At 56.4% G+C, this 25,584-nt stretch overlaps 1 protein-coding gene across 3 annotated transcripts in view; it reads left to right on the top strand.

Annotated features, from left to right (window-relative positions):
- Positions 1-25,584, top strand: part of GRB10 (growth factor receptor bound protein 10) — a 158,336-nt gene that overhangs the window by 121,428 nt on the left and 11,324 nt on the right. For all 3 annotated transcript variants that reach the window (XM_047753012.1, XM_047753011.1, XM_047753010.1), the window contains 7 exons: positions 4,999-5,155; positions 11,228-11,343; positions 12,353-12,421; positions 13,939-14,076; positions 15,601-15,711; positions 17,364-17,462; positions 25,093-25,170. In XM_047753012.1, coding sequence (XP_047608968.1) covers positions 4,999-5,155; positions 11,228-11,343; positions 12,353-12,421; positions 13,939-14,076; positions 15,601-15,711; positions 17,364-17,462; positions 25,093-25,170 — 768 coding nt within the window. The remainder of the gene's footprint in view (positions 1-4,998; positions 5,156-11,227; positions 11,344-12,352; positions 12,422-13,938; positions 14,077-15,600; positions 15,712-17,363; positions 17,463-25,092; positions 25,171-25,584) is intronic.

Genomic DNA, 25,584 nt, shown 5'->3' with positions numbered 1-25,584 from the left:
AATGGATATTTTTCAGTAGTGACCGCTACGGGGCTTCTTAGCTTGTGGCTGATTAAATCCACAAATACAGAAGGCTGACTGTATACTCAGATTAATCCTCACATTTGCCAAGGGTCCGCTGTACACGTGTGTGTGTATGCATGTGTGTGTGTGTGGGTGTGTGGGTGTCTGTGTCTCTGGGTGTGTGTGTGAGAGAGAGAGAGGAACTTCCACACTCTGTGGTCCTGCCCTCCTGACTTAGCCCATCCTGGAAGCCACCACCCTGTCCTTACAGGAAGAGAGGGGCACCCATAAGCCGCCTCCACCCGAATCAAGTCCTTCCCTCGACTTCTCAATCTGCCAGCCTTCACAGCTCTCGCATGTGTCATGGTGCAGCCTGGTGGGATTTTGGGGAGCTCGTGGCAGAGACTTGCACCTCCCCCCCACCCCCGCATGATCCCAACAGCCCCACCTGTAATACCTGGTCCTAGAAGCTAGAGGGAGCCTTGCAGACGACGACATCGGGGTGCAGGGTGGAAGGAGGGTCTGAAGAGTCACCAGCAAGACACTGCTGCGCCGGGGGAGCCAGATGAAGCTGCCTGTGCCCCAGGAGGAGGAGAAGCAGGTGTGGTGGGAATGTGGGCAGTGACTCCCACGGCTGGCTCCCTGCGCCCCCACCCGTCCACCACCATGGGACGACAGGCCAACAGCAGAAACTGGGGAACGAGCCTGGCGGGGCCCCTGGAGCTGCACAGAGGAAGAGGTTCCTGGGGCAGCACAGGGCCTCCGCTGACCCCCAGCAGCCCCGCAGCCAGACGCTGCTGTGCCCATGTGCTCGTGCCCATGCTGAGGCCCAGAGAACTGCTGAGAACCTTGGCTCAGCTCCACGGAGTTGGCCCCCTCTTGGCCCTTGGATCACAGCCTGGTTTCTCCTGCAGTGTTTACCCCTGTGTTTAGAGAAGGCACCCAGAGTTACCGAAAAGCCTAGCTTCCATCCTCCCTTTGAAAAATGCATTCAGACAGGACCCAGAGAGCTTTTGAACTGGGAAGTTGGACGGTGATGAAGCGCTGAGACAAAGCTGCTGGAGCGCCCTAGGTCAGACTCCGCGGGCTCTCCAGGATTCTCTGCAGGCTTGGGGCCCATCTGCTCTCCCAGCCCGGGCACCCAGAGGCCGCTATTCCCCCAGGGACTGCCTGCCCCACTGACAGCCCGGGGCAAAGAGCTGAGAGCATTTTACCTACTGTCTTATGGGTTGATCTCAGCCCAAGTGAGGAATCTACAGAATTCCCATAAGATCCCAAGCCCACAAGACCCCGGCAGGGAGGGCCCAGTGACTGAAGCAGGAGTGAGGGTGGCAGCAGGGTTGGGACCCCCACCATCTGTTGGGGACCACGAGACAAAAAGCCAGGATCCCGAGTGCGGGGTGAGGCCATGGAGATGATGGCGCCTCCACCCTAATTGTTCTTTACGCCTTCCTTCCAGTTTGCAGGGAGCCTGTGCTTCTCTCTGCACGAAGTGGAAAATCGACAGGGGAGCTCCCTGAGGGATGGAGCCTCCCCTTCACCGCTTCGAGGCTTTTAGGACAGGCTGCGGTGCCAAGCCAACCAGAGGGCTGGGTAGCCTGGCAGAGCCTTCCTGCCCCCACTGACTCTGAGAGGAGAGGCCCTCAGGCTGCCGAGATTACCACGGCCCCTTTAATATTACTGCTTTATTTTTTAAAATCACTTTCTTAATTTCCTTTGTGGTGGGGAAACGGAAATTGCGGATTCAGTGGTTGGCTTTTCCCTTTCCCGCTGCATCTTCCCCGTCATGAGGCTGCTTTCTTGGCACTGCAGACCCGAGGGGGTCGTGGCATCAGAGTCCTGGGCCTACCCCCGCCCCTGGTGTCTCGGGCCTTCAGCGGGAGCCTGCCTTGTCCCCAGCTCCTTGGCCCATCCGAGCGCAGCGGGGGTGGGGGGGGCAGGCAGGCACAGGTGGCTGGGAGCTTTCCAGGGGAGGCTCCCATTAGCCCTCGCCAAGCTGACACCGTAGGCTAGTGCTGCTGTCCAACCCCTTTTACAGACCAGGAGAGTGAGGCCAGAGGTGGGGTCGCTCAGCCTGTCCCCACAAGCTAGTGGGTGCTGAGGCTAGGTTGCATGGGGTCTGATTCTAGAGCAGCTCAGCAGAAGCCCCACCCGGGCCAAGGCGGGTCACAGATGATAGGGTCACAGAGTCCGGAAGTGGCTGGGCCTGGCTGGCACCGTGGGGTCTGCACGCCGAGCCCCCCACCATCCTGGCAGGACCCACGTCTGTGTGTTCCCTGGACACTTCCCCCTGGAGGCACAGGTGCCCTCGGTGGAGATGGGCTCCTGGCTGAGCTGTGAGTTGCTGGGCGGAGGGAGAAGCGTCTGCGTCCCGCCCTCGAAAGCTGCTCTGGCATCTCACTCGGGAACCTTGGTCCGGACCCCGCCTCCTTCAGCCGAGGCCCCCTGCCCTGAAGGCTGAGATAGAGAAGCCTGATTTGCCCCCAGAGCGAGCCCCAAAGCGCCCAGGGCTGACAGAAGGGGTCGTGGACCCAGTGCAAAGTGCTCCTTCTGCAGCTGCGGGCTTCGGAGGTGCGCAGAGGCTTTATGTGTCCATAACAGATGTGGGCTCTGCAGCTCCTCCGTGCCCCCAGTTCGAGGTGGCTCGTGTGCTTGGCGGCATTCTTGGTTTTCTGTCTTGGGGTTGGTTTCGTCTGCGGTCCGCCGGCCCTGGTGAGGTTGGGAGGCAGCTGGGCAGCTCTGCGCCAGAGGCAGCGAGGGCAGTGCGCGATGCAGGGTCCTGTCCCAGGAGCTTGTGTCCCTCTGCGTCCCTGTCCCAGGCCTGCAGCCCGGGCCCCGCTTCCCCCACCCCCAGCAGGTCCTGCCAGCTGGCGGCTCTGGGAGTCTGAAAGCCGGGGACATGGCCGTGTGACAAAGCACATCTTAGATTTTAATACTCCCTCAGACTATATATAGCCCTCTGGGGCCTGGCCTCGGGGCAACAGAGAAGCGAGGAGAGCGTTTAACGCAAAGTGCAGCGGGGCCGAGAAGAAGGTTTAAAACTGGTGCCACAGCTGACGGGGGGCAGGCAAAGGCCCGGAGAGGCAGGAGGTGCACTCGCGTGTAACTCCCCTCTCCTAGAGAAGGGGGTGTCCCTGTCATCGCGGATAAGCTCGCTTAGCAGCTGGGGAAGGAAGGAGAATTGGGGACCCGCAGGCGTGGGGAGCTGCGCTCGCGCACGCATAGGAGACGCGTGGGTAACACCGTCCCCACGTGTGGAAGGAATTGTGTGAATTCGTGTGTATTTTCCACATTCATTCTTCTTTTATATTAAGGCATTTGTTCTTACAGAGTTTTTAATCTAGAGGCCAGAGACGTATTTTCTTTGTGGACATGGGGTTTGTTTTCAGACTCAGTCGTGTCCGCTGAACCTGAAGATTCAGGGTTTTGGAGCCGTAGACCTGTCACCGAGTGAAACACAAACTCCGGAAAAGACAGGGCGGGGGTTTGAAGGTGGATGTGGGTCAGAAGCAGGTCCCTCAGTCCTGATCCAGCCCGGGGTGGGGGCGCCGACTAGGAGGTGACGTGCCAGGCAGGAGCGGTGACCCTGCCCCCCCGAGAGCTCTGTTCCCGGGCCGCGCCTGCCTTCCCGCCAGCTGAGTGAGCTCTGAGTCAGCTGGGGACAGTCTTTGTGGGAAGGTGCCACCCTTGTGGGACCACACCCCAGCACCTCGCCCTCTCCTGCCGGACACCTCGCTGTGGAAATTAACGCTCAAAACCACCAGGAAAAGGACAGAGAGCACGCTGGAGCCAGCCCTTGGGACCAGCTGACACTCGGGCCACAGGTGCACCAGCTCCCAAGTTGCACGTGGCAGCAGGTTGCAGGGCTGCAGGATTCTAGGAGGTTTGGCAGAGGCCGAGTGCAGAGAACACACGTGCTCAGGCTGAGCGTCCTGCTCCTGGTTCGCTGCCCCGGGAGAAAGCGAGCCCGGATTCTTCTGAAGTATCGGTCCGAGCCGCGTGTTGTGGTCATGCTGTCATCACCTCCTCCCGGGGCAGGAGCGCCGGTGGGGAAGGATTGCATCAGGCCCGGGCCGGGACCTGATTGGTCCCCAGCGGCTGGGTTCCCCGCGGAGCCGAGCAGGAACGTCCCCACTGCCCAGACCGCCTGCCCGCCCGCGGCCGTCTGGAGGGGGCCCTGCCTGCCCGGGACAGTTGGGAGAGGCTGGGGACAAACTCCCCTTCGAGAGGCAGTCCCGATTTAAAATGCCAACTTGCTCCTCTGACTGCCTTTTCCGAGCTGTTGAGGTAAGATTTTTTTTAGGCCTCTCACGTTCCCCTAAAGGCTGCAGCCCCGTCGGTTTTGTGGCTGGACAGGGCGGGTTTTGGGTCCTCTGGATTTCGGCTTGGCCAGCATCCCCTGGCCTGGGCGCTGCTCATAGGGGACGGCTTTGAGCAGTACGGGGGAGATGGAGCCTGCGTGTCATTTCGAAGGGGAAGTGGCCAGAGAATGTCGTGACTGCCCTTCTTCTGGGTGTTTTACGCTTCGGCAAAGTCACATCGCCTTCCTAAGCCCCAGGGAACACGAGGTGGGGGGGGACAGGAGGGGGCAGTGGGTACACCGGGGACCTAGGAAGAGAGACCCGCTGGACAAAGTCAGGATTTCTGCAGGCTTCAGTTGCTTTGTTTCTACAGTTGGTTCACCTGCAAAGCACCCAATCCCAAGACCGCCAGCAGGACTTCCCAAGACAGGCTATGGAGAAGCAGCCCCCACCCCAGCTAGCCAGTGTCCCAGAGACACCCTGGGCAGTGTAGTAATCCCGCCTGCTCTGGGTGGGGGTGCGGATGGGCGTGTCCTCAGACCCACGGCCTGCGGGTCGCCTGCTGCCTGGAAGCACAGTTATGCATGTGTGGGAGCCCTGCTGTCTATGCTTTTTTCTGTTTTCTTTTGTGTTAGTGTTTATTTCTGAAAACCCAGAGTTGTTCATCTGTAAGTGTCCCCTTCTTGTGTTGCAGGATGTTAAAATCTTTAGTGAAGATGGGACGTGCAAAGTGGTGGAGATTCTGGCGGACATGACAGCCAGGGACCTGTGCCAGTTGCTGGTTTATAGAAGTCATTGTGTGGATGACAACAGCTGGACGCTGGTGGAGCACCACCCGCATCTGGGATTAGGTAGGGAGCAACCCCAGGGAGGGGCAGCACCAGGGAGGGAGCAGCACCAGGGAGGGGCAGCACCAGGGAAGGGCAGCACCAGGTGGGGAGCAGCACCAGGGAGGGGCAGCACCAGGTGGGGAGCAGCACCAGGGAGGGGCAGCACCAGGGAGGGGCAGCACCAGGGAGGGGCAGCACCAGGTGGGGGGCAGCACCAGGGAGGGGCAGCACCAGGTGGGGAGCAGCACCAGGGAGGGGCAGCCAGGGAGGGGGCAGCACCAGGAAAGGGCAGTACCAGGTGGGGAGCAGCACAGAGAAGGAGCAGTGCCAGGTGAAGAGCAGCACCAGGGAGGGGCAGTGCCCGATGGAGAACAGCACCCTGTGGGGAGCAGCACTGGGTACTTGGTGTGACATCAAGGGAAGACCACCCTCGGCCGACTGTCACTGAGTGTCCCCTGCCAGTGTAGGAGGTGGTCTGTGTGTTGTCCTCCTGCCTCTTCTCTTTCTCCTAAAAATCTCACCTTCCTCCACCCGACTCCTCTCCCCTCTGGTGCTTTCAGAATCTCGCTCTTGGATGGTTGAAGCAGGGGTTCCCAAGGGCTCAGACCCTAAAGCAGGGTCTCTGATTCAGCAGGAGGTCTGGGTGGTGAGAAACATGGGGCCTCCCAGCACACTTGTGGAGGGACCCTGGGCCGGTTCTGGCATCACCACAGAGCAGATCCTCCCCCCGACGGGCCAGGCGGCCGTAGCGACAGCCTGCAGGAGTGCGCGGGGAGGCCCCCAGGCATGGGTGCGGGCCGTAGAGCAGTGTCATCTAAGTTCGAGACTTACACACTGGCTCTGCATGGCTCAGGACAGCAAGAGAGCATTTTGGAACATGTACCATTCGCAGACCTTACTGAGGTCTTTTTGCTTTGTTTTGCTTAGGTGGTTTATTTTAAGTAAAGAAGCTTTTCAGACTTCGATGTAAATTTTTACTGGATTACATACGATGCATACAAAATCATAGGTACATTTAAAACCAGGATTTTCTCTAAATCAATAATTGTATTTTCTTCCATGTCCAGAAGGAGAGAAAAACTACACAGCTCGCAAACGTCTTCCTGTAGGTTTTCTCATAACCTTTGTACAAAGACTAGTAAATTGAAATTAAATCCGGTCCCTTCACTAAATAGCATTCTTGCAACTCACACTGTACAATCTAAGCCTACCTAATACGAGGCATATTTGGGTGGGCCTTGCTTGAAGACTTGTGTTCTAGCCGCCCTAGGAAACACCTTCTGATTTCTTTCCCATCACTGCGGATCTGCAGGGTACTTGTGTGTCAACAGAGTCTGTCCCCTTTGTCGCCAGTGGCCTCCTCCCGCGGGTACATTCAGTAATGCCACAGTGCAGTGACCAGTAACACCACTGCTCGGTGGAAACTGGCTGGCAAGTGCCAGTGCGGGACATCCATGAGTGAACTCTAGAGGTCCTGGGGCCACCAGAAGTGTCTCTTGACATGCAAGTAATTTGGAAGTTAAAATAGTTTGAACCTTGGAGTGCCATCGTGGCTCAGCAGAAATGAATCTCACAAGCATCCATGAGGACTGAGGTTCAATCCCTGGCCCCACTCAGTGGGTTGAGGATCTGGCATTGCCGTGAGCTGTGGTGTAGGTCGCAGATGCAGCTCGGATCCTGAGTTGCTGTGGCTGTGGTGTAGCCGGCAGCTACAGCTCCGATTCGACCCCTAGCCTGGGAACCTCCATGTGCCGAAGGCGTGGCCATAAAAAAAAAAAGTTGGAACCTTGCAGTTTGTATGTACACATACACACACACACGTGCTTATATAGGCCCTCACACACACATGTATATGATTAATTTTAAAAATGCATCAGCATAGTTGGACCCAAGTATAATGAATATTGCTGAAGGCTTCCTCAAAAGTCTGTGCATTTAATTTGAGAGAAACGATGGAAGAAGCCTCTGCAGCTGTTGTAATACCTGCGATACGTGAAAACAGCAGAGAACACGTGAAACGGGAGCCGATACCTAGCACACTGCCTAAGGAAGCTTCGTTCAAGTAGCGCTTGATTTCTTGAAGGTCACAGAGTGAGAAGAAACTGGACACGTTCACCTCGGGAAGGGCTCAGCCGCGCGAAGTCCAGTGTCTTCCGAGGAAGTCACAGAGGCAACGCGAGCCGCGCACGCAGTGTCCGGGCTGTGCTCGTCTTTGTTCCTTCTCTTCTTCACAGACGGATTCACGCAGGCCCCTTCGGGGGATGAGAGGTGGTTATAAAACCCAGTGAAAAGGGGCAGAGGGCAGGAGAAGAGCAAGTGAAAAGGTGGGAAACTGAAAAAGAACATCGGGATCAAATTTCGGATCCTGTTTAACATAGAAATCAGAGAGCTGAGGGGTGGTCCCCTGACACCCCCCGGAAACGTCTTCCTCACCCTCTGCCACCGGCTCCCTTCTCCTGAGCAGCACAGGGACGCGCCTCGTGCCGCTGGCTTCCGCGGAGGGCTGGGCAGGTGTCGGAGCCGAGCCACGCCGCCCCTCAGGTCAGCGCCTGGGGCACCAGACCGCCACCGCCGCCGCTCTCAAGGGCTTCACCGCACCCCTGCCCTCCGTGTGCCCTGCCCGTTCGCCCCGATCCACGCCTGACATGCAATTCTTTTTCATTCAGGTTGTTATAGGCGAGAATCCCCTCCCCTCCACTGTCCACTGGTGTTTCATGGCCAGACACCAGGAGTGGGGAAAAGGCAGGCCCCGGACCCTGTTCAGACCCACCGTGGGCATGGCTCTGGGGGCGCCGCTCCCAGGAGCACAAGTGTGGTGGCATAAACCACTTGAGTAGGGTGGGCAGTGTCCTCTGACGGGCAGTGTTCCGGGCATGTTCCTGGGTCCTGGCACACACGTCTGCCACCCCCTGTTCTCAGGGCAGAGCCAGCAGCCCCCCCACCCCACCCCCGGTCACTGATCCTCCCTTTAGGAAGCCCCTGTCCCATGGAGTGTGTGTTGGGGCTGCTCCCGGGACCTGCACACACTCGAAGCTGCTGGCTCAGGCCAGAGGGAGAGGTGCTTGTGGTGGTTCCCCCAGTAATGGGGGGGGGGCGCCCGCCTCGCCTGGCAGCTTTGGAGTCTGTGCAGAGCCTCAGAATTTGAGGGTTTTCAAGCACAGATACTGCGCTGATCCTTGCAGCTAAGATGCTACACCTTAATGCTGTTAATCCTTTCACACCCAGAAGGGATTTGGGAGGTGGGGGCAGCTCCCAAGACAGCCATTCTGAGGTGGCTTCCTTTCCCCCAGCAGGAGGGCTGCAGCCCCAAAGGTGCCCATGGGGCAAGAGCGTCTCACTCACGGAGGGGCAGGAACGGTGGCAGCTGCCAGCCTGGCAGGCCGCGTCTCTGGCTGGCAGGGCCCTCTCTGACCACGCTGGCTGCCAGAGCCAGTTCCGGTGGCCCTCCTGGTCCCCCCTGCCGGCTCCAGTGGTCCTGGTCCTGGACCCCTCGGTGGTTTGAAAGGTTGGGCGGAGTCCTTGGCGGTCCCCATCTCAGGTCACCACGCGTCTGTGTGCCGACGCCCCGCCTGAGCGTGCACCTTTCCTGGTCTCCTCAGCCATCAGGGGGCTTCCAGGTCCCACCTGATGAGGATATTTCGGCCTTGGTACCTTGTGTTGGGCCCTTAGATGTGGCAGCACCGTCCCCAGCCAGTGCCCCTGGACAGCCCAGAGTCCACCGGGAGGGGCCGAGAGGCGCCGTCACTTTGGGAAGCGCTGCCCTCCTGTCTGCCTCAAGCAGGTGTGCAGGTCTGGAGGGCTTTGCTTCAGCCAGGGCACCCTCACACGCAGAGGACTGAGGGCTGTTAAACAACCTGCCTGCAGTGTCTCAAGTTCACAGACTTTTTTAGAAGAATTTCGAGAAACAGGAACTTTGGTGTGAAAACTGCATCTTGGTGCCCCTGCGAGCTTGAAGGTGGGCCGGCACGTCCCCTCCACCCTTGGGGTCCAGGGTCCCCCCGCTACAGGCCCCGCATCAGGACAGGTGAGCAGGAGAGGCTGGAGCGGAAGTGAGCCTGGAGCCCCGGAAAGAGAAGCGGGTCACAGCCAGGTCCTGTGACTGAAGGATCTGGGGACGTCTGTTGTGTGACTTGGGATGAAAGACCTCGGCGGAGGCAGGAGCCCCTTCTTGGGCTGCTCACTGGCCGGGTGAGGAGGGCGCGGCGGCTGCCCTGTGCTGTCCTAGGCACATGCAGGCCCTGATGTGGGCAGGTGTTGACGGGTCCAAGGACAGGCAGCCGTCCACATTCAGCCTTGGCACTCGGGGCCGCCCTTGCAGGCCGCTCCTTCTCCGTCTTGTCTCCGTGTCTGTCAGCGCTGAAAGGCACCAAAGGGACTCCCTTGGCCGCTCAGGTAGACGGCAAGCCGGCGGGCTGCTCGTCAGGGTGCAGAAGCCAGGTCCTCGAGCCCATGATGCTCTCACACCGGCCGGAGCGGGGAGTGCCCTGGGTGCTGTTGCAATTGCAGGCCCGTCTCTGCCGCGGGGGCCCTGCCGGGTGGTGGGGGGCTGTGAGGAGCTGGGGCAGGGGGTGCTGACGCCTCAGCCTGCCTTCGTTACGCCGGCCGGGGGCCCCGTCACGCCGGTGGACACCTGCCCTGTCCCGACTGAGCGGCCTCTGCCTCCCCCCCATTGATTTCTCCTTACCTGGTATAAAGATAAAGTCTATAAGACAACCACCAGCAGGTTATTGGGTTGGGTTTTTTTCCCCTTATAACTACAGAAATATTTTTCTCTGAATAAAAATCTCGAGGAAGGTCCCTTGTTTGAAGTGAATGACGCTGCTCCGTGTTGGGAGCAGACACAGCTGTTGCAGGGGCTCTCGGGTTGCGCCTCCGGCTCCTGTCCTGGGAGACAGGGCAGGGTCTGGTTCTGGAATTGCTGGCCGGTTGCCCCCGCAGCCAGGGGCCAGTGGACCTGCCCGTGGGTCACAGGAGGTGTCAGGCCTGGCCCTTCCTGGGGTGCCTGAGCTTCCTGTCTGTCTGGGGAGGAGACTTGGGCTTGACCCATGTCTGTCTTCACTGCGGAATCTGCGTGCCGACGTGACCGCTCAGCCCAGTGCCCCGGTGACTGCGTCCTCTGTCGGCAGGATTTCTCCCACGTTCCGAGACGGCTTTGACTTAGAAATCCTTTCGGTCCTTCCTTGGGGACGACACTTTCTGGGGGTTCGGCCCTGGCCGCATGAGTGGAGGTGGCGGCTTGGAGGGCCGACCCGGCCTTCTGTGTCAGTTTCGTGGGCGTTGGTTCACACACACTGGGGCTGCTCCTGTGGTTGACCCCTTTGTGGAGCACAGTGAGTTCCCCGCTGCCCGTCAGAGCAGCTCGAGGGAGACGGGCATGCAGCTCCTGTGCCACGTGGAGCCAGACCCGTCCCAGGGCGATGGTGCCGCACGTTCGTGCACTGAAGTGTGTGTGTGTGTGTGTGTGCGCGCGCGCGTGTGCACACGCACAAGTGCTGTGCCACGTGTGTGTCCTTCCCAACCACGCAGTCCAGCCCCAGGACGTGTGTGTGGCCTGGACTCCAGCTCACAGATGGGTGCGGGCACGGACCGCCTGGGGGTTGCCCACCTGCATCCCCGTTTGCTCTCCCCCCTTTCAGGCAACTAACTGAGTTTCATGAAACCCGAGCCTTTCTGTCTCTGCCGCCCCTCTGCCCACCCACCGGGCATCCTCCTCCCTCGCCCACAGCCCTCCCACTGTTCTTCGTCTTAGGCTGTTTTCCCAGTGGGTAGAGTCCCTGTTCTTTACAAGAGTTGAAATTTCTTAATTTGAAGGCAAAAGCATTTCCCAAGAGTCTTTGCCGACTCCTCAAACCAAATGGTGCCAAGTGGAGACGGCAGCAAAGTGAGGACGGACCCGAGGGCCTCCCGCTGTGTGTCTTGAGACGCGGGTGTGCGCCTCTTAGCCCTGGAGACAGGTTTCAGCTGCCTTCGGCTCTTGAGCTCCTCTGCGCTCTCGGTGTTCAGAGGAGCCGCAGGTCCGCCGGGCCCTGTGAGGGGCTGTGAGGCTCCACGGAGGTTCTGCCCGGCTCACCTCACCCGAGCCTCTCTCTGCAGAAAGGGGCCTGGAAGACCACGAGCGGGTGATCCAGGTGCAGCACACGCTGGCGAACGAAAGCAAATTTTTATTCCGGAAGAATTACGCGAAATATGAGTTTTTCAAAAATCCCACGGTGAGTCTTCCCTCTTTGGCTTGGGGTTTGGAACTCCTGAGATCCTGCAGTTTATCCTGGGGTTTCATGGGAGCAGATCGTAAAATCACTGTGCAGGAAGCGGGAGGTGGCAGGAGGCGGCGAGGATCTGAGCTGCTGTTTAACGAAGCCGTCCCGGCCCGAAACTCCTCTCTGACACTTAGCTAGTGGCTTTGTCCTGCCCAGAGGTGACCATGGCCTTTTCCCAGTAGTGACCATGGGGAAGGGGGTCAGTCTCTACGTGGGGGAGGGGCAGGCTTTTCCAGTTATTTTAAAAGGTCATAAATTCGGAGCAACTTGGGCAGATACTCTGTAAAATAAAAACTCGCGTTTCTCTGCAAATAGCAGATATTATTTGGGGATTACTTATGGAGGGACACCAACATCCAGGCATACTGAGCTGTGGTCTCCTTGATTTCTTTCTTTTTTTTTTCCCCCCTCCTGTTTTTGGGAGATGGGCACCTGCCCTGTGAAAGATCAGGGTTGGGAGCCCCACTTGGGCCGTGGCAGGAGCCCTGGTCTTAGTCCTGAGGCACAACAGCAGCGACGCGGGGGGACGAGCCGTTGTCCGCCTCTGGTTCGGAGAGTTTGGCTGCTGTTCTTACTAAAAGGAAGAAATTTGGTAACTGCTTGGGGAGCACACCGGGAAAAGCCTCTTGACGTCCCTGTGCACGGCTCCTGGTTTCGGAGTCCTTTTCCTCCTGCCGAGCACGGTGTCCCTGAGTTCGGCCGAGTGCCAGCCTTGTCTGCTTGGTGCACTGGCCGCGTGATGCCCAGTGGACATAACGGATGCCCCAGACTTGATCCAGTGTTTGAGGAAAGATGCAGCTGTGTGAAGGAGGCGTTTCCATCGTGTGATAAAGGACTAAAAAGACTGCCTTTTAAATAGAAACAGTACACAGTTGTAGTGTTTTAGGACTGGCATACCTGCAAGTTTGCTTTTCCCCACTCGTAAGCTAACCTTGAACCCCTCCATTTTCCCCTGTCCTAGAATTTCTTCCCCGAACAGATGGTTACCTGGTGCCAGCAGTCCAACGGCAGTCAGACCCAGCTTTTGCAGGTACTGGGCTGGGAGGGGCTTCTGCCGCAGTCTCTGCATAGACGGTCCTTCATCTGCGTTGGGCTGGGTCCCCGGTGCATTCTTACTCACTTATGAGCCTTGGCTTCTCGTGGAGTTTAGAGTAACCAGAAACAAGTGCTGACTAGGGGAAGCTGTGTGTAGCCAGGCTGCTTCAGAGCGAAACAAGCACTTATTAGCAGGATAAACTTCCCCCGACTGAGAGGCCATGGGAACTGGAGGGCAGGATGGGGCAGCCACAGCTCCCGTGTTCTCTGTGCACGCCCCCATCTGCCAGCCTGAGTCCCTGGAAATCGCTATAGAAATTCTGGGTCCACTTCATGGTGAAAAATGACTGGGTGGCCATAAATCTTTTAAAAGTAGCTGACTCTTCTCTAAAAGCCAGGACACCTGTCTTAATTGTTTCTGTGCTTTTTAAGTCTGTTCCAACTAAACTCAGCCATCCCCTGCCCCACTGGGGAGGGGCCTCCGGGTGCCTCCTGGGCTCCTTGCTGACTCGTGCTCTTCCTGGGAAGTCAGGCTGTGACTCTGCACCCCTAAAATGTGTCCTTAACAGTGTGTTACATGGAGAATTAACCATTCACCAAGGCACCCGGCACTCTCCAGGTGGCACCTAAACTAGAGAAAAGTACTGCAAGGTACTGCCATGGGTTCTGCCCTGAGCCCTGCCTCGCCTGCTGTGTTGCTGCCTCCGGAGCTCAGCGTCTCAGTGCTCGGCCTGGTGGGCTCTTCCGGAAAGCCCCCAGACCAGAGCACCTGTCTGCTCAGGGCAAGAGCTGTCGGTGCTTGGGTACCGCAGCCTGTGCAGTGGCTCCTGCTCTTCAGGCGCCTCCCAGAGGCAGCCTGGTGCCTGGCGAACATGCATGGTGATCTCTTGAGACCCCAGGAGCACTGCCTCAGGGGCATCAGGACCTGCCACATGGCCCTTGCCACCTGTGGGAGGAGCTGTGTCCTTCTCGGTCATGCAGAGGACCCCAGGGTCCTCCCCCAGCCTTGCTCGCCCACCTGGACCTGAAGAAAGACGTGCTGCCGGTGGGAGCTGGGGACAGTGGGCCATCGCCAGGCATCGTTCCACCAGGTACCCAGCCTGCTCTGGAGGGCACGTGGTCAGCCAGATGCTTGCTCCCAGCCCACTGTTCCCCTGATCAGTGCTGCTGGCACTTCTGAGGACCAGACGGAAGGCTTCACAGAAAGCCAGAGTAAAAGGCAGGGTCCTTAAATATACCGTCTCATTAGAAGACTTATGGCTTCGTGGTTTCTGTCAGCATTAGCTCCTTTTGCTTGGGTGTGATTAAATACTAATTATGTTTTAGGCAACAGCCATCTACATGGGATTTTTAAGCCTTTTGAAAGGAAAAATACAATTTGAAAACACTCTGACCCAAAAAGAGTATTTTAGTAATGAATAAAACGGTCCAGTGTCAGTGATGCTGGGAGCACATCTGCTTTAATAATTTTGTATGAGCATTACCTGACTTTTAAAATATGCCCTTCAACAGAATTTTCTGAACTCCAGTAGTTGTCCTGAGATTCAAGGGTTTTTGCACGTGAAGGAGCTGGGAAGGAAATCGTGGAAGAAGCTGTACGTGTGTTTGCGGAGATCAGGCCTCTACTGCTCCACGAAGGGCGCTTCCAAGGTGAGTTGAAACACAGCGGGACCGCCAGTGCCGCCAGGCTGGGGGCACTCAGGGTGAACGTGGGCTTTGTTTTAAATGCGCCTTGGAAAGGGAATGGGTGTGTTACATGTATAACTGCCCCACTTCATTATACAGCAATTGTCACACCATCATAAATCAACTCTAGTAAAACTTTTAAAAAAAATGAAAAAAGAGAAATAAATAAAATAACATGCTCCTCCTAGCTCATGCCATTAAACTAAACTCAGAGTTCCTGGTACACAGCCCTGCCTGGCAAACTAGAAGTTCTAACACAGCCCCAGGGCTGTGTCGCTCCCCCATCCCCCAGCTGGCCAGCCGGCTCCTCCTGCGGGCTGGGAACAGAGCCTCCTGGCTGCCTGAGTCCCTTGGAAGATGCTGGCTTAGTTTCCATAATTTGGGAATTGGCATCTAAGCCGTAAGGATATTTGATAGATTTTTGCCACGCTAATGCCAATCTAATACATGTTATTGTAGATATTTTACGGAATAAATTGCAGTTTTGTGTGTTTCCCCAGTGGGAAGAGGAGGTGAGGGAGGGAAACAGCCTGCCGGCCTCCAGGGAGAGTTGGGGTGCTGCAGGCTTGTCTGGCGGGGTCTCCTGGTGTCTTTGCACCGCTGACCTACTCCTTCCTGTCAAGTCCAAGTGCCTGCCCCGGGGGCGTAATCAGCAGACCCTGGCCACGCACTTAGCATCCAAGAGCTGCGGTCTCTTCTGTACCTGCAGAGGACAGAGAAGGAGGGGACCCCAGGCGAGGGTGCTGGCCTGGCATCCGGGGTCCTGGGGCTGCTCCGGGAAATCAGCCCTGTGGGCTTAAGCGGGAGAAGGGGCGTGGCCCCAGAGAGAGGGGCGTGGCCACCAGAGGGAAGGGGTGTGGCTGCCAGAAGGGCCGTGAGCTGGAGAGAAGGCGCAGACCAGAGAGAAGGAGCAGGGCCCCAGAGTAGGCACTGCCAGCCTGCCCTCCATCCGCAGATGCAGGTCTTCTCACGGTGGGGAGAGGGTAACCACCTTATCTCCCAGCCCCATGTGGGGTGTGCTGAACCCGGGGACGTTTGCAACCTAGAGCAGGAAACAGACATGGGATGGAGCGTTGAGGAGGCCGAGGAGGGGTCAAGCTGTGGATGGGAGCATTGCAGGCACGCCTGGACTCTGCTCGCGCGGCAGAGCCAAGGTGGAGTGGGTCCTGCCTTTGAGCTCTGGCTCCAGATCTTCTCCCGGCTTTCTCTTCGAACATTAGGCTGTGGCGCTTTGACTTGGCAGAGAGTCACATACGTTGGAACCCTCTTCTGCCTGAGAATTGGGAAGGGGCTGGGGGTTTGGCGGGGGCTGGAGGAATGTGGTTTTAACTTCGCACTTAGTTTAAGAGATGCTGTAATCCGCGGACTCTCAGAGGGGAGAGGCGTCGGCAGCGCCCCGAGACTGCCCTCTGTTGGCGAAGACGGGGAACACTTGTTCTCTCTGTGCTGGGAAATTCTCCCCGGTAAACCTGACCTTCCTTCCTGCAGGAGCCCAGACACTTGCAGCTGCTGGCCGACCTGGAGGACAGCAGCATCTTCTCCCTGATCGCCGGCAGGAAGCAGTACGGCGCCCCCACGGACTACGGCTTCTGCATCAAGGTACCCTACCCACAGCCCTTCCAGGTTTCACTGTCCCCATCCTGCTGGGCACTTTGGAATTAAGTCAGTGACCTCTCTTGGTTGCTGCTTTTTTTTTTTTAACAGAAACAATTTCATACTGTATTTATTCATCCATATAAAATATTTCTTGTGTGCTTGTGATGTATCCGTCCTTGAATAGCTCAGATGCTCGGGGAAACGCAGAGTCCGTGATGGGCAGTGCCCGTCGCAGGCCTGGCGGCTTAGGGACCCCCAGCCTGTCACCTGGGTGGGCTCCAGTGACACTTCACTACTAAGTGAGCTGATGCCTTCTGTGTGGACTCTAGTCTCTGGGACAGGAGGCCAGGGGTGACCGAAGCAGTGCCCTCCCTCTGCACACGTGGAAGGGCACATGCTCACACATAGGCTCACACATGCACACATGCGCCCACACACCCCTGTGGGGACACACACACACACACATGTGCATGCCCGCACACAGGTGTGCACACACACACAGCCTTCTCTGGCGGGCTCACTCCTCTCCCCAGTGAGGCCGTGGTGATGCCTGTGTCCTTACGACTCTCGGAGCAGATTTCACGGGCTGCCCACGCCGCACCAGACACCCTGCTAGGCCTTCCACCCCGGCCTTCTTCCTTACAGGGCCGGAACTGAGCAGCCCCCTGCCCACATCCAGCAGTCAGTAAGCAAACCCAGAGTCTCCAGCCGGGCTCACTTCTGAGCCCGACAAGGAGGCAGGCCCAGGGAGCCCATTCCTTCCCAAAATACCGTTTTCTACTTCATTCGATGAAGCTTCTCTGGGTAACAACAGGAGCTGACCTCAAACCAGCTGAAGGCCGAGGTGCACGGGCCGCTGCTGGAAGCCGGCCGCCCCTTCCCTCTGGCCCACGCGCTGTGCTCTTCCTCTGCAGGCCTGCACTCTTTCTCCCACCGTCTGGGCCGCAGGAGGGGCTGTTGTCCAGGGCCCCCTCGCCCCACTCCAGATTCCCGAGGGGGCGAGCTGGGCCAGTGTCCACCCCAGCACCGCCCTTAGGTGTGGGATCGGAGGGTCGCCATGGCGACCCAGCCACGCAAAAGCCTCGAGGTCTCGGTCGCTTCTGTCTCTGGGCTCCAGCCAGGCCCGCGACCCCGCTCAGCTCCACGGCTCAACCACTCCAGTACCTCCTCTGGGCGACGACAGCGTCACCCTGGGACCCCCAGATGCTCTGTGAGCCCTGAGCCCGGGGGCCTCTCCCCCAACCAGCTTCCCACCCCGCCCCCTGGCCTTGTGGGGGCGGCCTCCTCGTCCTTCCGGGAGGCGACGGAAGGGCCGGCCTTCCCTCCTGGAATCAGTGTTTTCTGCGCAGAGTTCCCCGCCCTCGTCCCCATCACACCCCCGCCTTGATGGCTGGCTTGCCCTGCTCAGCTCCCGAGACCCCCTGTGGAAGGGCGGCTGGCCACCCAGTCGAAGCAAGAGTGGCCACATCCGCCCAGGGCCTGTCTGCCCTCAGAGCCGTGATGAAGCTCACGGCAGGTCTGTGCACCCCTGCACGTGCTGTCCAGGTGCCTGGCGGGTCATGCAGTGTGCGGGACCCAGCCCTGCCTTCGCGGGACGGGGCGCGTGTCCCGATGCACCGCGACGCTCACGGGCCTTCCTCCTTTCCCTCCTCTAGCCCAACAGGGTCAGGACCGAGGCCAAAGAGCTGCGCTTGCTCTGCGCCGAGGACGAGCAGAGCCGAACGTGCTGGATGACGGCCTTCAGGCTCCTCAAGGTCAGTGCCCCGCGGTCAGTGTGTGTGTGCGCACCTGTGTGTCAGCTCTGTGGTCACAGCACAAGTCAGCCCTGGGGTCACAGCGTGCACGTGTGTGTGCGCATGCACACCGCATGGTCACCGTGTGTAGGTCAGCCCTGTGGTCACTGGGAGCCTCAGCTCTGTGGTCACAGCACACGTCGGCCCCATGGTCACAGTGGCATCCGTGCACATCCCTTATGGAAGACGCCTGTCACTCTCCCATGTTTTGTCACCGGGCTGTAGTAACCGAGGGTCCTCACACATTTTTCAGGGTCTCAGAAGCTTCCCACAGAGGCTTTTCATTAGCGGGGCCGGAGTCAGTTCGTGACCCTGGCACTGTTGGCATTTGGGGCTGGGCAGCGGGCCCCGCTGTGCTTTGTAGGGCAGGAGGGACACGGGTGAGTTGTGTGGGTCTCCCTCGGGTCTCGAGGCAAAGGTGGCCCCTGCCAGTAATTCCAAGGGAAACGTCTCTCCCGGACCCCGGCGTGGGGTAGCGCCCAACGGTGACCCCCAGGAGCTGCGAGGTGGTTCGCACGCCCTTGGGTGCTCCGCGCGGAGAAGGGGCTTATCTCCCTTTGATGCCCCCAGAAGGTGCCTTTGCACACACATGGCATGTGACTGGAACTCCTGAGAACGTCAAGTCCCCGTGAGGTGCCCTTTCGTTGACAAGACGAACTTGGCTGACGTCGGGTCTGGAGGAGAAGCATGTTTGCCGAGCAGTGGGCGACATGCTCAGTGGTCCAGGCACCTCCCCGGGCGCCAGCAGGTCCGAGGCTCTAGGCGGCGCCACTTGAGGAGACGGGGAGGCTGAGCTTAGAAGGCCGCTGGGAGATGCAGCGGGTGGGGGGGTTCGTCTTGCCCAGCACGTCACTTTGTTTTACGATTGTCACTGATGCACAGAAGAGAGTTCCAGCGTAGGTGGTACCGTGCTGGGACGGAGGAGAGCGTGCCGTGCGGTGTAGGTACCGCGTGTCGTGGGCTGCTCGTCACAGGCTGGTTCTGGACCCTGCTCAGGGACTGCTCGCGAGTTACAGGATGCGCACACTCCGAGGGCTCCTGCCGCTGGAAGAGGAGCAGGCCTCCCTCGGGGCTCTGCGGTGGGAGACTGTCCAGGGCCTGTTAGCGACAATACCAAAGCAACGTGCAGAACAGCATGCAGGGGTCCACTGCATTTGGAGGCTGCAGGGAGTGGAAGCGCCTGCTTAGATTTGCTGGCACGAGGCTGGTACAGGCGACAGACCCGAAGCCCATGGCATCATGGCCCACATGGCTGCCGGCGTGTGGCAGAGCCAGCACTAGGAACCCAACATTTCGGCTGTAAACTCCGTTCCTAAGACACACATGTCACCCTCCCCTAGAGTCTCCAGGAAGCCCCAGACCCATCCCGTTCTGGAAGTGGTTCCCTTGTCCCGAGCCCTCTGACCTGAGCAAACCACCTGTAGGGGCGTGGCGGGGGCGTGGCCCTGTCTTGACCAGGAAGGGACGGCAGAGCCCTGGGGTCTCCCATCCCCAGTGATGACACACGTCACCTCCACACACAGTCGCAGGTCCAGACTGCTCGCCTGGTCCCTCCCAACCCCAGGGGCTGTCGCTTGACTCAGAAGTAGAACCAGGAGTTCCCGCTGCGGCTCAGTGTGTTAAGTACCCGACATAGTGTCCATAAGGATGAGGATTTGATCCCTGGTCTCACTGAGAGGGTGAAAGATCCAGTGTGGCCCCAAGCTGTGGTGTAGGTCGCAGTTGCAGCTCAGACCTGCATTGCTGTGGCTGTGGTATAGGCTGGCAGCTGCAGCTCCCATTCAACCCCTGGCCCAGGAACTTCCACATGCCACAAGTGCAGCCTTAAAAAAAAAAAAAAAAGGCAGAGCCAGAAACCCTTGGCAGACAGGCCAGTTACTCACACCCATGTGCAGTTTCAGCATTCATTCAGATGTCTTTTGCAGCATCTTCAAAGCGCTTGTCTGCCCTGAAGTAGTTGGTAGACCCAGCCCCACCCCCACCTACCTGCTGTACCACGTGGTGCCTGAGTCCAGCCACTGCCACCCTGGTGTGGACTCACGAACACGGCCACCTGGCTTTGCGCCACCAGACAGGTGGAAATGGGGGAGAGGGTGCATCAGGAGGAAATTCAGGAAGGCACATAAACCCAGTCATTTCTTTTTAAAATTTTTTTTTTTTTTGCTTTTTTAGGGTTGAACCCACGTTACATGGAAGTTCCCAGGCTAGGGGTCGAATCACAGCTGCAGCTGCCAGCCTACACTGCAGCCACAGCCACGCCAGATCCAAGCAGCATCTGCAGCCTCCACCACAGCTCATGGCAACGCCGGATCCTTAACCCACTGAGTGAGGCCAGGGATCGAACCTGTGTCCTCATGGATACTGGTCAGGTTCATTTCTGCTGTGCCACAATGGGAACTCCCCCAGTAATTTCTAAAGTGGGAAAAGTGAAGCCATACTGTGTGTATCTACCTGCTATTGCATTTTAAGTAGGAAATGCACGATCTTTGTAAAAAGAGGAAGCCTTAGAGTTGACCCCCCCAAAAAAAACCACGGAAGGAGAAATTTAACTACATTTTCTTTCTAAAAAAGAAAAAAAAGAGTTTCTCTAAGTTTTAAGCAATTTTCAAGCCCTGCACCGTGTGACCTGTAGGAGAACCTGGACCAGCACCTGGGCCACAGTCTCAGTCCCTTCACACTTGAGGGGCTGTGCTGTCCTTAGGGTCCTGATGAGACATGGCCTCAAGTACAGCCTCATAACCCCCCCCAGGCAGCTGGCTGGGTTCCCTCTCCACCGATAGCTGTGGAGTGCTGCTGCACCTCAGGTGTGCACTGCAAGATCCCAGCTCCTCAAGGTACGGCGTATATTTTAAATGCATTTTGCATCCCTGGAGCTGAGCTCAAAGCACAAATCATTTTTTGACCGTGATCCTCCACCTGTGTACTGTCTTTACACGGAGGGAAACTTAGATTCCCACCTCAGGAGTATAAAGGTCGAAGTTCCCGTTGTGGCTCAGTGGGTTGAGAACTCGACTGGTACCCACGAGGATGTGGGTTTTCAATCCCTGCCCTCACTCAGTGGGTTAGGGATCCGGCATTGTCGCACGCTGCAGCCTAGGTCACAGATGGGACTTGGATCTGGCGTGGCTGTGGCTGTGGCCTGCGGCTGCAGTTCCGATTCCACCCGAGCTGGGAATTTCCATATGTTGCAGGTGTGCCCATAAAAGGGTGGGGTGGGGATAAGAGTAAAAAGGTTAAATGTTGTATTAAACTCCAAGATAAAGAAGTTGGCGTTGTGTTGTTTATGCTTCCACGTGGCTTCTCACACTGACACACGGGGAGGATGCTTCCAGAGCTGGCAGCAGGGACTCTGCACAGCATGGCCACTCTGGTTAACGTGGGAATGTCCCTCTGGTCTCTCTGCACACAAAGCAGGATCCCAGCTGTTGCGTGCTTTGCAAGGGTCCCATTCAGTTAGCTGTGAATCAGAAATGAGAGGCCTAGGTTACAAAAGAAGGACAAAGTATTTCTATGGTCAGACTTTCTTCTTTTGCTGCAATGAAAGAAAGTATAAAAGAAAAGGCTGGCCAGACTAAACATTTCTTTAAAACCCATCCAACTGAAATAAAAAAGAAAATACAAGATAATTTATAGCTTGTGCACAAAGGGTTAATACCTACACCCTATAAAGAGGCTATGCAAATAAAACTACCATTCTGAGAGTGCTAGTGTTTGTTAATGGAAAGAAAATATGAATTCATTGTAGTGGCACTTCAGGTAATAAATATTGGAAATGTCTTCTTTAATCATTAAAGCAAAAATAATATTTAAAAATGCTGGAGTTCCCGTCGTGGCGCAGTGGTTAACGAATCCGACTAGGAACCATGAGGTTGCGGGTTCGATCCCTGCCCTCGCATAGTGGGTTAAGGATCCGACGTTGCCATGAGCTGTGGTGTAGGTCGCAGACGCGGTCGGATCCCGCGTTGCTGTGGCTCTGGCGTAGGCCCGTGGCTATAGCTCCAATTGGACCCCTAGCCTGGGAAGCTCCATATGCTGCAGGAGAGGCCCTAGAAAAGGCAAAAAGACGAAAAAATAAATAAAATAAAATAAAAACACAGTGCAAATAAAGCACAATTGTATGCCTACTTAAGAGACAAGCTAGCTGAACAAACACCTCACAGGTCAAGGACAAAACACGGAAAAAAAATTTTAAAGATTTTGAAACAGGTAAATATAAAAATATGACAAACTGCAACTGAAGTTGAAATTGAGGCAACTTTTTAGTCTTAAGTTTTATTTGAAAAAATAAGGCTTAAAATCAGCGGTCAAAGTATTCCTTTCAAGACATTATAAAAAGACGATCAAAATTCGGACTAAAGAAAGAAAAGCGGGAAATATATACGTACACACAGACGCACCGGGAATTCAGGGGGTCCCCCAGGCCATCCTCAGCTTCCTTAATTACTAGGTAGGCTAGTTCCTGGGTACTTAGCAAGGCTCAGACTCAGGGTTACGGTCTATTACAGCGGGATGCAGCAGAATTAAAACCACCAGTGGGAAAAGGCTCATGAAGGGTTTCTGGAGCGTTCCAGGCATGGGGTTCTGGCTGTCCTCTGCTCCTGGGGCCATGTGGACAGTGCTGGCTTCTCCCAGCGATGACGTGGGACAGCCAGGGAAGCTGACCGGATCCTTGATGTCTAGAGAATGACACGGGGCTGGCCGTGTAGACACAGCTGCTCGCAGACACCCCAGAGGCCCAGCGTGATACAGTGTGGCTCCAGGCCCCTCGTAATTCACCTCACCAGCATCGTCTGCACAGCCCGGCTTCAGGCCCCCAGGCAAAGACCCTCTCATCAGGCAGCCCCTCAAGGCTAATGGGTTCCCTCCCGGGAGCCAGGGCAAACCTTTCTATGGGCACAGTTAACCCTTTACTTCATCCACGCACACACACATCTAGAGGGAGAGGTAGACACCCACGCTTAGGTACGTGTGTGTGTGTGTCGTTAGGTGCACGCCGCTTCGGGATGCTTACATCTTCTCAGTATGTTGATCCCTTGGTCATTCAGAAAGAAGCTTCTTTATCTACAGCCGTCTCCTTGCCTTCGATCGAATCTGTGCGCTCTGGCTGTGACTCCTCAGCTGCGTCTGGATGGCCATCTGCATGGCGTTTCTCTTTCCACATTTTCCCTGCCTTTCTGGACCCTTATTTCTAGGATATAGCTCTAATAATCACGGTTTTTTCCTCTGATTATCTTTTCATTGGAGTGTGTGTTAGGAAGTGTATCATTTAGTATGATTATTCCTACTGTTTGTGCGTCAGTCTTGAATTTGCTGCTTATTTTCTGTTTATTCTACCTGTCTCATATTCCCTTTTATCTCCATCTTTGTTTTTTTGTTTTATTTGTTTGGCAGGGAGATTCATCAAGTTTTTTTTTTTTGTCTTTTGTCTTTTTTGTTGTTGTTGTTGTTGGTGTTGTTGCTATTTCTTGGGCCGCTCCCGCGGCATATGGAGGTTCCCAGGCTAGGGGTCGAATCGGAGCTGTAGCCACCGGCCTACGCCAGAGCCACAGCAACGCGGGATCCGAGCCGCGTCTGCAACCTACACCACAGCTCATGGCAACGCCGGATCATTAACCCACTGAGCAAGGGCAGGGACTGAACCCGCAACCTCATAGTTCCTAGTCGGATTCGTTAACCACTGCGCCACGACGGGAACTCCTCATCAAGTATTTTTAAAAATATTTTTAATGTCTAGGAGTTCCTGTCATGGCTCAGTGGTTAACAAATCTGACTAGGGACCATGAGGTTGCAGGTTCGATCCCTGGCCTCGCTCAGTGGGTTAAGAATCCTGCGTTGCTGTGGCTGTGGCGTAGTCCGGCGGCTGCAGCTCCGATTCGACCCCTAGCCTGGGAACCTCCATATGCCACGGCAGTGGCCCTAGAAAAGGCAAAAAGACAAAAAAAAAAGTTTTAATGTCTATGAACATATCACTTTTGCATTCTTTTATCATGCTTTAGTAGTTACTCTAGATGTCACGGCATCTACACATTTCGTTGATTGTAATCTGATATAATTTAGTTCTTTGACTTCTTCCAGGCCAAGGAGCCTTGGACTCCAGCACCACTTTTTGTTTTTTTTGTTTTTGGTCACACCCAAAAAAGTTCCCAGTCCAGAGATCAAACCTGCATCATAGCAGCAATTAAGCTGCTGCAGTGATAATGCTGGATCCCTAACCTGCTGCCACAGGAGAACTCCATTCGTGACCACTTTTGAAATATTTTATCATGTATTTCAGTTTTCTCTACACTTTAAACCACTCGAGTTTTATGTACTGTGTTTTATTTATGGCCTCCGTAGCAGCACTCTATTCCTTTCTGCATCTACATTCTTCTCTCTGGGACCAGATCTCCACGCAGCAGCTCTTTTAGAGTGGGCCAGCGGGCAACAAAATCTCTCCATTTTTGTTTGTTTGGTGTATTTTAAGTTTTCTTTTATTACTGAAGGAACTTTTCACCCATCACTGAGTCCTAGACTAGCAGTTCTTATCTCCTCATTCCACCCTTCCCACTGTCTTCCAACTCGCCGTTCGTGTTAAAAAGTCGGCTGTGCCTCCTCGTTGCTTCTGGTTGCTTCCAACATTCTCTCTGTTTTCCATGATGTTCCTGGGTGATTCTGTGTGTTTTGTCTTTATCCCACGCCTAGATTTTGTAGCGTGATGTCTTTTTCTTAGTTTTGGAAAATTCTTGGCTGTTATCTCCTAAATATTGCTTCTGACCCATGCTCTGTCTTCCCCTCTCACGAGAGTGCAGCTGTGTCAATGTCAGACCTTTCCATCATGTTCTAAATACTTTCATTTTAGAAACGAGCGCCTGCTGCAGGGTCTCAAGCCGGAAATGCACTTACATCCGTGAAGGGCTGTGGAAAGGAAGGCGTAGCCCACTTGAGACCTGTCTTTTCTCCTTTTGCCCTTTTTTCTCTCCCATGTGGTTTCAGCGGGCAGTTCCGTTGGGTAGGTTGGGATGTTGGGAGTGTAGGAGGCCTTGCAGGATCCTCGGTGCGTAACACTGCCCAGGGACATGGAGCACGAGCCGCTGAGCTGGTTGGGCAGGGAGCCCGGTGGTTTGGAAGAGCACTGGTTTGGGAACAAGCTTATACATTCAGATCCTGATTCCTTACCGGCTCATCATTACTGTAACCTTGAGCCACTCGCTTCCCTTCTCTGTGTTCAGTTCCTTTGTTTCTAAAACAAGGATAAAGTACGTATTTCAGAAAACGGAGAGGAGGAAATAAAATAGCAGCATGAGCACTTAGAACAGAACTCGGCCCCTAGCGACATTCCGTAAAGTCACCTGTGGTTCTCGGCTCATCGTTATCCCGTTGTCCCTGCCCTGCTCAGCCCCTGCCCACTCAGCATCCCAAGACCCGTCAGCAGGAACCGTCCACGGAGTGGTGGTGGCGGCAGGCCCGAGACAGAGGGCTCTGCTGGGGGTTTGTCCACCAGCCTGTTGGCAGGCCTGCGGGTGCTGCTCCTGTGTGCCCTGGGTTTGCCGTGCGTGGGGCTTTGGGGGCTCCGAGGCCCGGGCGACCGACTCTGGCTTTGCTTCCCCTTCAGTACGGAATGCTCCTCTACCAGAACTACAGGGTCCCGCAGCAGAGGAAGGCCGTGCTGTCCCCCTTCTCAGCTCCCGTGGTGAGTAAACTCAGTCTCGGCAGCCGAGCTGTCTCAGCAGCGGGGTCGCCGTGGGCTGTGGGCGTCTGGTCTCAGACGGGGCTGCCCAAGAGCAGCTGCACAGCCAGCTCCTGCGTTTCAGAGAAGTCAGGCGCTCTCGCCACCTTGCCTCCCCAGCCGTGTGCCCTCGGGGAGCTCGCCCCTCTGCCTCCCCTCTCCCCACCCCCACACGTCCCCGCAGGGCTCCTGCAGTCGCCGGTCGGTCTACGGGTTCTATTCGAGGGCCCAGAAACCCGACAGCTGCGCTCAGGAGCCGCCTCTCCCCCCTGTGCTTTGTCCCTTGCAGCCCTGGCACCCGTGGTGCTGGTAACATTTTGCCTGAGTCCTTCCTGCTCTGTGAGGATTGACTCTAGTGTGTTCTCTTGTGTTCTCAGA

Source organism: Phacochoerus africanus, chromosome 11 (assembly GCF_016906955.1).
Source record: "Phacochoerus africanus isolate WHEZ1 chromosome 11, ROS_Pafr_v1, whole genome shotgun sequence".
Taxonomy (NCBI): Eukaryota; Metazoa; Chordata; class Mammalia; order Artiodactyla; family Suidae; genus Phacochoerus; species Phacochoerus africanus.
The sequence above is the reverse complement of the archived record's forward strand: the minus strand, read 5'-3'. Positions and strand labels throughout refer to the sequence as shown.